Here is a 14,504-nt window from a genome sequence, read left to right as displayed (position 1 = left end):
CCTGTGCTATACAGGAGGTCCTTGTTGATTATCCATTTTAAATACAGCAGTGTGTACATATCCATCCCAAACTCCCTAATGATACACATACCTCCTCCTTTGACAGCAAGAGATAGAAGTCTTTTGGTTGTTGTTCACAAACATATTTACTTTATTTCATTTTAGAAAAAAAAGTGAGTTTTTAAAACTATATGAGGACTTCCCTGGTGGTCTGTTTTGCTAAAAGTTTTGCTTTTGTTTTAGGTATGAAGGCTTTGTTAACAAAAGAAACCACTTGATACAAACACACACTATGCAATTCCAATATCTAATAGAGCATTGTTTGGCTTAATTTCAATATACAGTCATTAAAAGAAAAATAAAAACGACAGGGAAAGGTAACAGCATCTACATCAGCAACTTGGACTGAAGCCTGCATCCAGACTTGAGTGCTGGGAAGTCCCAGATGACAGCAATCTGAAGCCTGAACAAGACCACCTCCATTTAAAGTTTCCTAACACGGCCTGGGGTTAAGGCTCCATGTTTTCTCTGCAGGGGACACAGGTTCGATCCCTGGTTGGGAAACTAAGATCCCACATGCTGTATGGTGCTACCAAAAATTAAAAAATAAAAGAAACCCTTGAATTATTAAAAAAAGTATGAACAGCAATAATTAAAATGCAAATGTGGAGAGACACTCAATTAACATTGATAAGTAGAAATGTCGTCCCTTTACAGATTTTATCTCAAAGTCTATCAGCTGTACGTCAGCTTGCATTGCCACCAGCAGCTCCCGGCTGTAGAGTCCTGCTTGCTGAGCCACTGCTTCTGGTTGAAGGTTCTGTGTCATTTGTACCACAGAGAGTTCCTTTTATTGCTTGCGGTGATTGCTACACCGGACCCCAACGCTCGGCACACAGTGGGCACAGTGGGCACACAGTGGGCAGCTCGCTCTGAGAAATCGCGGCTGCTAAGTCCTCTGGCTGGGCCTTCACTTCCAGTAAACTGACATCACGTGCCCTGATGGGCCACACTGAGAAAGACAGCGTCACCTTGTGGCTTTCTGCCGAAAATATTCAAGCTGAATCTCCTTATGGAGAAGCAAACAGACAAACCCCTCTTAAAAACTATTCTACAAAAATCCAGTCTGAATTCCTACGAAAATAACAGTGTACTTAAAGACAAAGTCTGTTAAATGACATGTTAGCTAAATTCAATATGTACTTGTAATTGGATCCTGGATTAAAAAAAAATAATGACTATAAAGGGCATTGCTGAACAGTTGTGAGCATTTGATCATGGATGGTATATGAGAAATTAATATTTTACCAGTGTTAAATGCTACTCATTCTGTGGTTCTGTAGAATGTCTTGTTACTAGGAGATGTACACAGACTGTTAAGGGGGAAATGATATCTCATCTGCAACATTTATTTCAGAAAAAAATGTGTATGCCAACCATCCATACGACACACGTGTGTCACACATGCACACATACGCACAGATAAAGCACATAGATAAAGTAATATTTGAATCTAGATGGGAAGTATATTCTTGCAAATTTCAGTAGATTTGAAATCTTGCAGATTGAAGATGGAAGAGAAAAAAAACATCAGCTTTGGCACTGGACCTTGGACCTGGTGGGTCTAAATGTTCATTGTACCCCCTCCCACCCCCCCTTTTTTTTTTGCTTTGGGGCCTAGGGCAAGTTATTTCCATCTCCTGCCAAGGGTTTTCCCCCACTATAAACTGGGTTAGTAATACTAACTGTCCCAAAGTGTTATGAGGATGAAGGATGGTGGAAGTAAGGAGCTGGCAGTGTGTGGCACAGAGTGAGCACTCAGTTAACGCCCGCTCTAACTATGAAGATGTATTTTGCTAAGACAGGTTCACGGGAAAGAACACATCAATGGGAAAGTTGGAATACTCCCACCTGCAAAGTGCTGGTACCCTTGCAGAAAACCACAAAATCCCCCCTTCTCTTTATTTGAAAGAACTGAGGTGTTTGGGAGGAATAGGATGAAAACCCATTCCAGGGGCTTAAAGAAACCACTGCAGGTAAGGGGTCGGGTGGGCTTGGGTGGAAGCCAGCAGAACAGGCGGAAGGGCTATCCATGGTCTGGGGAAGCAGGGAGGGGTGAGGCAGGGAGGGACAGAAACTCTTGGGGCTCCAGGGCTGGAAGATAGTGACTGCTCTTCGCTCAGAGTAGAAAAACCACTGGTCGCTTTATCTGCCCTGTCCTGCCCACGTGCCTTCCCACAGAGCCTGCCCCCCGGCTCTGCTCACAGCCCCCAGATCCAGGCTGGACACCCAACGGGACAAGCCCTGGATCCAAGGCTTGGCTCACGAGGGAGGGGGCAGTTCTGGAAAGGAAATCAAACCAAGAGTCAGCTTTGCAATCACTTGGAGAATTTTAATGAAAAGCTGATTTCTTCACATTTGCCAGTCCAGCCCTCCCCAGTGAGGGGCCGAGATGGGGGCTCTGGACATGACCAGAGGAGCCCAGTCTCCCGCCCTCCTTCCCCTCCCGAGACGCTGACATCCTTTCTAACTGCAGAGCAGTGGCTGGGCAGGGGCTCTGGAGCTCGGAGCTTAGAGACCTTCTGTGCGTGAGGGCAGAGGCCCAGGAGCCCTGGGGGGCTTTTACAGCAGAGCAGCTGCTGCGTGGGGTGGAATCATGCCCTCCCAGAAGAGGGTGGGAGGAGGGCACTGCGGGGGAGCCTCCCAAGCTGCTTAGGACAAGAGCGAGAAGCAGAGTTGGCACAAGTTCAGGTTCAAGGCGTCCTCCACCCTAGCTCAACTCCAAACTGTTGATGTACTCTCGCACCCACTTCTTCTCTGGGTTGGCGCACACCTGACGGTTCTTCCTGGTGATAAAGCTGCAGGAGAGAAGAGAGGGGGACTTGGTCAGTGTGGAGACACCCAGGTTTGGGGATTAGGGGGACTGAGGCCGGGAGGAAATGATACCGGGTGGGTTATTTTTGGAGCTCCACGATTGTGTGTGTGGCTTTCAAGGAAAGAATGCTTTCTCTTCTGTTGGGTCAAAGGACTACAAGCCAGAAGCAGCTATGTGCGCACTGTAGCCCTCATGCCCCTGTACAAATATATGTACCCTGGAGAGCTCAGGGAATACAGGACTCGAGGCGCCCAGGGTTGAGCGGGTCAACCACTCACTAGCCTTTTCTCAGCACTTCCTGTTTTAGAACCTGTGCTGGCTGCTGAAGATGCAGCGAAAAAGAGGCACCCTCCAGAACTGAGTCACGGCTGACTAAGTGCAAGACGAGGTGGCAAAACAAATGCGCAGTGTGGTTCTAGGTAACACAGCGCCTGCCACACGTAGCCACTCAACGAAGGAATCCGTCTGTGGGTGAACGGAAGAAGGACTCAAGTGAGTCTTGAGTTCACCACTCACTGGTTAAATCACCTTGGGCAAATCGCTTAGGGCCTCTGAGTCTACACTTACCTCTAAAATACGGAGAGAAATAATTCCTACTTTGCACAATTGCTCAGATGAGATAAATGAGTGTGAATGAGTTTTGGAAAATACCATATATGTGTTGTTATTGGGGTGCTGTGGGGCCTCTGTTTTAGGGTGGATCACAGCAACATGAGACCAGAGGTTCTGGTAGTGGATGTGGTGGCTTGGAGAGGTTGAGGGCCCTGAGATATAGACACTTGTCAAAGCAATTAACTGGCCGGGATGTGGAGGCCAGTCTACAGGTGTCGATGGTATCAGCTGGAGGGCTTGCAGCCTGGGGACCATGGGCTCCGTCCAGCTGCCTGCCCTGCCAGTTTGCTGGGAGCGTGGTTCTCTCTGGGGGATGCCCTGGGCCTGGCCAGCAGTGCTTCTTGAGTTATTCTGTTTAGTAGCTAAGTTGTGTCCGACTCTTTTGCGACCCCACAGACTGTGGCCTGCCAGGCTTCTCTGTCCATGGGATTCTCCAGGCAAGGATACTGGAGTGGGTTGCCACACCCTCCTCCAGGGGATCTTCCTGACCCAGGGATCGAACACGCATCTGCTGTTTGGCAGGTGGGTTCTTTTCCACTGAGGCGTCAGGAAGGGGCCAGCAGGGCCGCCCGTTCATTCACGGCTTCCTCTCCACCTCACCCTGTCTCCCTGCACCTTTCTCACTTTGCCTTCTCCTGCAGGCCGCTTTCCTGCGTCTTTCTGGGATTTTTTTCAAAGTGAAGGCTTGGGTTGTCTGATGAGGAAGCGGATCTCTGGGCCCCTTTTCCTGCTCTGTCGTGGAGAGCATGTGCTCTCAGGGGAGCTGCTGCACCTTCTCGGAGCTGCGCTCTGAGCGCCCCATCGCCTCTCTTTCTCCCCCTTTCTCGGCGTGCAGAGAAGAGAAATCGAGCAGAGGCCTGTTCTGAGTTGCCCTCTTGTTTGGGGTCGTGAGGGAGCTTCTGGCGCAGACCCTGCTCTGGGCCAGCCAGGTGTCATACAGGAAATCCTGCCGGCTCGCTGTCCTCTCTCCTCCGCCCCGCTGGCTTGTGGCCAGGAAATTAAAGGTCAGGAAACCGCCATCACCCCGGCCTCCCGCTCCTCCCTGATGAATGCGAGACTGGACGGCAGCCTCCCTTGCCAGGCCATCTCTCCCCGCGCCCCCCGCCTCCGTGGGGACCCTGTCTTGGCCCGACTGCCCTCCACCTTCAGCTGCTCCTCCTGGGCAGCCAGTGTGCTCAGCATCACTACCCTTTCCCCTCATGCGCTCCCTCAAGTCTCTGGCCCCGGGTGTGGCACACCGTGGGTGCCTAATGAATGTTTATCGAAAGAGTTAGTGACTGGACGGATCGCATTTGCTCATCAAGTTTCACTTCTGTGTCTCTAAGAATACGTTTGTGGGAGAAAGACGATCAGCTAACACCTACCAGGCACCTACTTGTGTGCCAAGACATAGTCTAATTTCATTTTTCTTTTTATTACTCTCTTTGACCCAGGGAGGGAAATACCTTTATTCTCCTCCATTTTGCAGACAAAGAAACTGAGGCTCAGAGAGGCAAAGTGGCGAGCCTGAGCTCACACAGATACTAAGTGGAAGAGCTGGGGTTCCAGGGAAGACAGGCTGGCTGGAGCAGCCGAGATGGTTGGAATGCCACTCTGACCTCAGAAGACCCCCTCCTCCTTTAAAAAGTGCCACAGCTCCGGCCCCAGCCCCGTTTCCTCAGCTCCTAACCCTTCAGCTCACATTCCCTGCTGGACACTTCCACAGGCTCATGGTGCTGGCATCTTCGTCCTTTTTCTGCCTTAATTGGAGTATAACTGCTTTACAAAGTGGTGTTAGTTTCTGCCGTACAATGAAGTGAATCAGCGGTGGACTTCTCCCCGCCCCACCATCCCACCCTCTAGGTCATCACAGAGCACTGAGCTGAGCCCCCTGTGCTACCCAGCAGTTCCCACCAGCTCTCTGCTGTACACGTGGGTATTTATGTCAAACCTAATCTAATTCATCCCACCTTCCTGGGATCTTAGTTCCCCTCTCAAGGATGGAACCCAGGCCCCCCTGCATTGGAAGCACAGAGTCTTCACCACTGGACCACTAGGGAAGTCCCAGTCCTTTCCTTTTAAAACAGCTCTTCCTTGGGACTTTGGGGGGCTCCACGCTTCACCCTTCTCCAGGTGTGGGCTGAAACCTCAGCGTCACCCTCAAGCCCTGTCTCTTCCTTGCTCCTGACCTCACATCACCTCCCAGGCTTGCTGATTCCACCTCGGAAGTTCCCTCACCCCTGTCTCTCCTTCCCTTCAAGTCCTCTTCAACCTCAGTACCACTCATGTGGACAGCCTCTCCACTGGACCCCTCTTGTCTAGACTTTCCCTGTTCTAGCTCATTTCAGTTTTGATTCTTTGTGGGGACCCTTGAGGCCCTCAATGCTTTTCTACACGGAGACTCTACAAAAACCTAAAGAGAGTTCTGGCAACAGCCCTGCTGCCCAATACACCCTGTCCCTCAGTCCGTTCCCAAGTCAAACAGCGCAAACTTGCCCTAAATCCCTTCTCTTAGCTGGGCCCCGAAGCGCTGCCTGTCCCTTCTTCCCTCTTGTCACGTTCTTATAGGGTGTCCTGATCATTGCTGCATCTAACTGAGACCTGGAAGGGCAGGGGTGGCGGTTTACTCCTCTCTGCCTGTCCATAGTAGGTGCTCAAAGAAGGTTTTTCTGTTTCGCTTTTCTGTCCGAAAAATACTTGCTTTCAGAAATAAAATTAGTAGTACTAAATAGCAAATATATAGTACAGCAATAATTTGAAGAATTCATCAGGACCAAAGGCCAACTCTGAATACCTACAACTCTGGATCCTACAACTTTGCCAGTGCTGCAGGAATTTTTGGATTAAAAAACTTCATCGTGGGTGGTCCAGTGGGTAAAAGACTCCATGCTCCCAAAGCAGGAACCCCAGCTCCATCCTTGGTTAGGGAACTAGATCCCACGTGCCGCAACTAAGAATTGGCATGCTGCAACTGAAAGGGTCCTGCAGGCCAGCAGCTAAGACCCAGTACGGCCCAACAAATAAGTAAATATTAAAAACAACAACAACAACAACAACAAAGTCCTCATTATACAGAAAACTTCACGATTGCCCCATTTTCATTCTTTAAGCCTCTATCGTCTTAAACTCCATAAGCAACTATCGCTAATGATCTTACTAGCATAGAAAGAGGAGGCTCCAGAAACAGGCTCCCTCCCTCACTTACTGCGCAACCTTGAGCAAGTCACCGAACCTCTCTGGGTCTCAGTTTCACTCTCTGAAACGTTGAGAGAATTCGTCGTATCTGTCAGGGATGCTATGATAAAATGTAGAGCTAATGCATGTAAGACATTTGACACACAGCAGGAACTTCCTAGGTAGCAAGAATTATAATTTTTCCAAATGTCATAGCACGCATGTTTAAAGGAGAATCTCATTTCATTATTGTTTCTTCATCAATCAAATACTATTTTTTTTAACATGCTGCAACTAGGGCCTTGACCTCTGACCTCTCCTCTCTAGTTTCTCTGTGGTTGTGGATGGCTTTGATTGGGGGCGGGATGTGGGGGACTGTGGGGTCCTTTTCTGGAAAGGGAGGTATGAGTCGATCTCCACTCAGGCACGTTGCAGACCAGGTTCAAGTAAGTCACATCCATAAAGATCAGAGAGCTAACCTAGCCCATCAGAATCGGGGTGGGGGGTTGCGGGGGGTGGTGCTCCTCCAGGAACACGTCTAGCTTGTTCCACGATAGCTGGGGAATTTGAATCCAGAGAGGGCAGAACCACAGCTGTTTGAGCAGCTGGAGGATGATGGGTGGGAATGGACCCGGCACCCTCTCTGAGGGCTCCTCCCAGGGGAGACTGATTCTGGGGCGGGAGTTTTCCCTCCCTCCCCGCCCCCCACCCCCCGAGGGTTCCACGGGGCTGAGACTCACACAACTGCTGCCATGGAGCACTTGCTGCTGGTGTAGAAATATTCCTGGACGTGGGTGCGGGGCAGCGGGCGGGAGAGGTAGGCAAAGCAGCAGGGCGTGGTGTCCGAGGCATCTGGGAGAAGGAGAGAAGGAGACTCCTGGATCCGTCGCCAGTGCACAGTGGGTACTGGCTGGGTGCTTTATAGGATTTATCTCCAGCAGACTATTTTCCTCCTTTGGCTGAAACTGAGGCTCAGAGAGGTAAAGACACTTAGCTGTGTACACACAGTGCCAGAGTGGGGATTCTCTCACCTAACCCTTGAGGCCAGCTGGCCTCCTTCTTTCTACACCACAGCCCCATGCCTTGGGTTCTCAGGACAGGCTGGGTCTCCTCTGGGCTGGTCTTAGTTCCTCCGCCCTTATTCTTGCCCTCCTAGGATCCTCGGTGGATTCAGAACTTGGTTTCTTTGAGACCTAGGCTGGGTTGTGGGGAGGTTTTTAAAACTCAGACTTCATGACTCAGCCAGGGCACCAAAGAGGGGCCTGAAGATGCATACTGCATCGTGGGCGCCTCTGACTGAAGCTACTGAGAGGAGGACGACCCAGTAGTGATATCAGAATGCCCCCGGGAAGGGTCAGTTGCCGTTTCTGAACAGAGTAGTAGTGTTTCAGAGCCAGGAAGAACTGGGTTTGAACACCACTTTTCTTACTTCCTAGCTGCGTGACCCTGAACAGGTTACTTAACCTCTCTGAATTGTCAAGGACAGCTACTCAAAGATTAGATGCAAATATTAAGTAAGATGAGATATGCAAGGCAATCAGCACAATACTTGATCCATAGTGGACATTTAATTAGATTTTGTTATCTGTTCTCTAAATCTATGAAATGAGGAAAGTATGACTGTCCCAGGAGGATTTTAGTCAAGTGCTTAGAAACTTCTTAGAAACCCTGCTGGTGATGGCAGACATGAGTTAGTGGTGTTTGCAGGTCAGCTCGAGCAGCCTTTGCCTGTTAGTAACCCCAGTCCACACTCGGTGAGCACCTGCACGGCTTGGGGTGTAGACACTGAGGACACAGACAAATTGACCAGAGGGGTCCCTGCCATGCAGTGGCTTAGAGATCTATCCCAGACAACTGGACATCTGAGTAAACCAATGCAGAAGAATATAAATCATAGGAGTCAGATGGTATAAACGCTGCAGTTGAAAAGAAGGCAAGGGCTTCCCTGGTGCGTTAGTGGTAAAGAATCTCCCTGCTAATGCAAGAGACACACATTCAACCCCTGGTCTTGGAAGCTCCCACATACCCATGGGGCAACTGAACCCGGGGACCACAACTACTGAGTTTGTGCTCTAGAGCCCAGGAGCCGCAAGTACTGAGCCCAGGCACCCTAGAGCCTGCACTCGGCACCAAGAGAAGCCACTGGAATGCAAGGCACTGCAACTAAAGAGTAGCCCCCTGCTTACCGCAACTGGAGAAGAGCCCATGCGGCAATGAAGACCCAGCACAGCCAAAATAAATAGATAAAAATAAATAAATATTTATATTTAATATATAAAAAGGAAAGAAAAGAGGGCGAGATCCGGGCGAGTCTAAGGGCTGGCCCCGGGGACTGTGGCGGTCAGGACTTGGACTTACATGGGGAGGCAGACGCAGGAGCGCAGAGGGCGGCCGCCATCAGGAGGACAGCGAGGGCAGCGGAGGAGACCTTCATGGTAGCTGTGGGCAGAGGCTGGGGCGATCCACGTGCTGATCCTCTGCAGCTCCGGCTCGCCCTTTACAGGGCGCCCCGCGGCCCTTTATAGACAGGCAGGCGGGCAGACGGGGCGCCCCCCCTCGGGGAGTTTCCAAATAGCAGCCACACACTGCTGCTGATATCATCAGTGAAATTGCACAAAACGGAAAATAAAACTGAAATAGCCTCCGGAAATATATGTGTGTATGACAGAGAGTGTGTGTGTGTTTGAGTGAGTGTGTGTGTGTTTGTCTCTCTTCTCACGGCCTTCGCATCCAGAGTGAGCTCATCACTTCCCTCTTGGCCCTCGAGAAGAGCCAGCACAAGCCGCGGTGGCAGAAAATCTCTTCCACCGCAGACAGCCTGGGCTTTGTCCTCTCAGAGGTCCGGGAGCTGCTTCCCCCCGGGGCAGGAGGAGGGGCGGAACGACCAGATGGAGCCTGGGTTCCCTGGTTCCCATGCAGTGCCCCGTCCATGAAGCACTGCTCATCGTGATGAGATCTGTCATTGGGGCATCCTTGAAATCGAACCCAAGTGGCGGTCTGGATTAGACCCGAGGTCCTCCTTCTGTTTCAAAGCATTAGATACAGTCAATGTTCATCAATTCCTATTTGGGTAATTCAGAATTAGTGACAGTTTGGCCTGGGCTGAAGTTGACTTCTGAGTTATCTAAAAGTGTCTATTGACAGTGACGAAGGCAAACACATTTTAAAAAGTATAATTTTAAAAATATAATCTTATACCAAGGATGTTTCTCGCTAGCTACTGTCACATATGCAACTTGGCGGCTGACGAGGACTGAATTACCCAGAATGGGGAGAACTTGTTTCTTTTCTTCTTTGTGAAGACTTTGAGGCAGGATGGTTGTTATTCTGGTTTTATAGAAGTGAACACTAAGCCTCAGAAGAGGTCATTAAGGTCCTCATAGCACACTGCAGGAAGTGGGGCTTGAACCCAAGTATTTCTTTTCTATTTTTTTCAGACTGACTTAAAAAATGAACCATGGTTGATTTACAAATTGTGTTAATCTTAGGTGTACAGCAAAGTGATTCAAATATATATGTATAGATAAATTTATATCTATCTGCATATACATATGGGCTTCTCAGGTGGCACAGTGGTAAAGAATCTGCCTGCCAATGCAGGGAACGTAAAAGACTCAGGTTTGATCCTCAGGTTGGGAACATCCCCTGGAGGAGGAAATGACTACCCACTCCAGTATTTTTGCCTGAGAAATTCCATGGACAGACGAGCCTGGTGGGCTGCAGTCCATGGGGTTGCAAAGAAGTCGGACACGACTGAGCACACACACACACACACACACATTGTATATTCTTTTTCAGATCCTTTTCCATTATAGGTCATTGCAAGTTACTGAGCATAGTTCCCTGTGCTGTACGGTAGGCCTTGGTGTTTCTCTGTTTTGTATATAGTAGCGTGTATCTGCTAATTCCAAACTCCTAATTTATCTCTCTGCCTCTGCCTTCTCCCTTTGATAGCCCTAAGTTTGCTTCTATGTCTGTGAGTCTGTTTCTGTTTTGTCAATAAGTTCATTTGTATCATTTTTTTTAGATTCCACATATAACTTATATCACATAATATTTGTCTTTTTCTGACTTAGTATGATAATCTAAGATATCTGACTTACCTCACTTAGTACGATTGTCTGTAAGTCTGTCCATATTGCAGCAGAATAGCACTATTTCATTCTTCTTTTATGGCTGAGCAATATTCCATTGCATATATGTACCACACCTTCTTTATCCATTCACCTGTCTATGGACACTTAGGTTACTTCCTTGTCTTGGCTATTGTGAATAGTGTGGTTATGAGCATTGGGGTGTACGTATCTTTTCAAATTAAGAGTTGTCATCTTTTCTGGGTATATGCCCAGGAGTGGAAATGCTGGATCGTATGGTAACTCTATTTTCAGTTTTATAAGGAACAAGGAACCTCCATAGTGTTCTCTTTAGTGACTGCACCAGTTTATGAACCCAAGTACTTCTGATGACCATGCTCAAGCCCTTTCCACTGACCCACATTAAGTTAAGCTGTCCATCCTCTCTAGGTGCCAGGTTTATTGTTCTAAACCTATAAGAATCCTCTTATTACCTCCTGACCTATTAATCAATTAGCAATAGAAAACACAGTTTTGGAAAACACAGGCCACATCATTTAAAGAAATAAATTGCAAGCACTTAAGAAACATCCAACCTTCTACACAAAATGATCTGCCTGTTTGAATTGCTCCCTTCACAGAATCCCCTTAGTCCCCAAACACATGGGAGGCTGTGTGGCCTAGTGGTTAAGAGCAGGCACTTTGGTGTTTTTCTCCTTTATGAGCCAGGTAGCTTCCTACAAGTTACTTCATCTGCCTGGTCTCAGTTTCCTCATCTATAAATCAGGGATAATAGTACTGGCTCCTCCCATAGCTGCTGAGACAATTAAGATCCCATAATGTGCTCATGCTTGTAAAGGTCTTAGTACAATTCCTGTTAAGTACTTCATAACATTAGCTAATGTTATTAGCTATTATCATCATATTATTATTAACAGTAAGAAAATGGCAGTCCCTTTAAGGATATTCTATACTGTAGGTTTTCCACTGATTTAAACCGGACCCCCCCACTCCTACCGTTGATATGGATTAGTGAACTTTATTGTAGCTGTTTAGTCACTAAGTCGAGTACCCCTGTTTTGTGACTCTGTGGACTGTAGCCCGCAGGCTCCTCTGATCATGGGATGTCCCAGGCAATAATACGAGAGCGAGTTGCCAAGCCATTTCCTTCTCCAGGGGTCTTCCCGACCCAGGGATTGAACCTGTGTCTCCTGAACTGGAGGTGGATTCTTTACCGCTGAGCTCAAGCCTGAATTTATTACAGAGACTAATTTTAAGCAGGGGTGAGTTGAGGCTTAGAGAGGTTAAATGACCTGCTTAAAGTCACATAGCCTAAAGTGGTAGAATTCAACAGGGAACCAAGGTTTGTCTGGGTTCCTAGCTTTCCACCACACTGCACTGTTTCTGGAGAAATCCTGAAACCTTTGCTAAGGCTCAGTTTCCCACGTGAGCTCCGTTTCTGTTGCCTTTCCTCGATCTCAGCTTCCCTTTTTCAGGAAAAAAGGAAAGTACTTTCCTGGATGCCAAATCTGCTGAGTTGGGACACAAGCTGAGGACAGAGATGCGGGAACCACAGATGGACCAGATTCATCCCCATTTTTAAGTCCAAGTGAACCTTTCTGGTGGGTGTGTGTGCCTGTCGGTATATAAGTGGTCGTGGAAATGGGGGTGTGGTTTGCAGGGCTGGTTGCTAAGCAGGAATAGCAGCGGGCATGTCAGGAGTATTTTCTTCTCTTTTGGTCATTCCAGTGGATTGTGGGGTTGCAGAGGAGAGAGAAGAACCCAATTGTGATTCACTTCTGCCCTTTCTCCTGTGCGAAATCAGAGTTTGGACTCATGGAGTCAGTGTATCTGTGGCTCAAAGGTACTGATTCCAGGAGGAAATCAGAACACCTGTGTGAACAGTTTGGTACCTGGTGCAGGGTGAGTGTCCAATGAATGGCAACTATCATTAAGACTCACCCAGAATTTTATGTTTCTGAAAACCAGGACTGCCTGCCCGTCTGACTCAGCACACGGTGGTTGAGAGGATCTAGGGAAGTGATGATGGCCGATGTGCCTAGGGACCAGGCGAGGTGCAAACGCCGTGAAGATGCCTCTGCCCTCCCTGTCCTGCCAGTGTGCCTAGCCAACACCGCTCCTTCCACAAATTGTCACTGACAATTGCTGTGAGCCAGGCAACCCTCTCTTGGGACCCGGAGGGAGCCAGTCAAAGGCCTGCCCTCTGGAGCTTCTGTTTGTGGGTGGGGGAGGGGGAGCCAACCCAGGACAAGGGAAAACAGACTCCTTTCTGTGTTTCACTTCTCTTGTTTTCACTTCCTGGATACAGTAACAATGTCTTATGCTTTTTCTTTTTTTTTCCATTTTGTTTATTGCATCCTTTCCCTGCATTCCAACAAATGTCTTGGAGGTGACTTATGCTAAATTAATGCTGGTTTATGGGCTTCCCTGGTGGGGCAGTGGCTAAGACTCTGCACTTCCAAGGAGGGGGCCTGGGTTCCATCCCTGGTCAGGGAACTAGATTCCACATGCCCCAACTAAGCATTGGCAGGCTGGAATTAAAGATCCCTCTTGCCACAGCTAGGACCTGGAGCAGCCAACTAAATATGGGGAAGGATACAGGCACCGATGCGTCGACCCCCTACCTCACGTGTGTTCCACCCCTGTCCCCCGCAAGGGGACCTGCGGTGTCCCCGGCCTCTCGTTTGCACCCCGCCCCTCCCCTTTGCCCGTACCAGCCCGCGGGCGAGGTCCACCGCGGGATGGAGAGGAGGGCGCGGCACGCCGAGGCTGGGAGGCCCGCGAGGGGCGCCCCCTTCCCTTTAGACGCCCCTCCTTCTGTCCTGACCGCGCCCTCCACCCTGGCCCCTCGGTCTAGGCGGGACGGGCGCCTTCCCGACCGCGGGGATGAGAGGGGCGCCTGCCAGGGTGGGCTGCTGGCGGAGAGGCGGAGCCCCGCAGAGGGACGAAGGGAGGTATGGATGCTAAGAACCAGATGAAAGCTGTGAACGCTTTCCACAAACACGTGGAGACCGACCCAGACACACGCACACATCACTTTGCATGTAAGAGGTTCATAGACCCAGCAGGATCCTTGATGGGCCTCTCGAGTTCAGACAGCTGGTTCTCTGTCCTGAAGGAAACCTGCCCCCAGCCGAGTATGGCCCCTCCTCGGCCCTTCTGGCCCAATCTTTCATTTTCTCTTTCTTTAGTTAAACTGGCCGCCTGCCCAGCCTAACACTGTGACGTTAGGAAACCAAAGGCAGGCAAAGAAAGTGAAACCCCCATCTCCTCTGGATTCCGAAGCTTTGCTCTGACCTGGAGTTCCCCGCCCCGTGACTGTGTGGGGAGCGGCTCTGGCTTTTCTGGTGGACATTAAAAAAAAAAAAGAAAAAACGTCCAGAGCCAGGGAAATTCCCTCCATCCTCTAGGAATCCCAGTCGGGGTCCCTGAGAGAAGTCGGCAGCAAAGTAATTTCCTCTGGATGACCCTTAATTGTCTCCATCCACAAGTTAGAGAGGGGGCTTCCCTGATGGCTCAGTGGTGAACAGTCTGCCTGCCAAGTCAGGAGACACAGGTTCCATCCCTGGATCGGGAAAATCCCCTGGTGACGTGAATGGCAACCCACTCCAGTATTCTTGCCTGGGAAACTCCTTGGACAGAGGACCCTGGCGGGCTGTGGTCCATGGAGTCTCAAAAGAGTTAGACACGGCTGAGCAACCAAACAGCAAGGCAACAAATTGGAGATTTGCTCTCTGATTGTGTTTTTCTTCTGCACCCTCCTTAACACG

The 14,504-nt window shown here is 49.4% G+C and overlaps 1 protein-coding gene across 1 annotated transcript; it reads right to left on the bottom strand.

Annotated features, from left to right (window-relative positions):
* Window positions 1-2,526: 2,526 nt before the first annotated feature.
* LOC128064805 (C-C motif chemokine 5) lies at window positions 2,527-9,115 on the bottom strand. Its single transcript, XM_052657764.1, has 3 exons — window positions 8,999-9,115; window positions 7,381-7,492; window positions 2,527-2,858 (listed from the first exon to the last, which is right to left on the bottom strand). The coding sequence occupies exons 1-3, from the start codon at window positions 9,072-9,074 to the stop codon at window positions 2,771-2,773; spliced, it is 276 nt and encodes a 91-aa protein (XP_052513724.1). The 5' UTR covers window positions 9,075-9,115; the 3' UTR covers window positions 2,527-2,770.
* Between the last annotated feature and the right edge of the window lie 5,389 nt (window positions 9,116-14,504).

This window comes from Budorcas taxicolor, chromosome 19, assembly GCF_023091745.1.
Source record: "Budorcas taxicolor isolate Tak-1 chromosome 19, Takin1.1, whole genome shotgun sequence".
NCBI classification, from domain to species: Eukaryota; Metazoa; Chordata; class Mammalia; order Artiodactyla; family Bovidae; genus Budorcas; species Budorcas taxicolor.
This window is presented reverse-complemented; position numbering and strand designations above follow the sequence as displayed.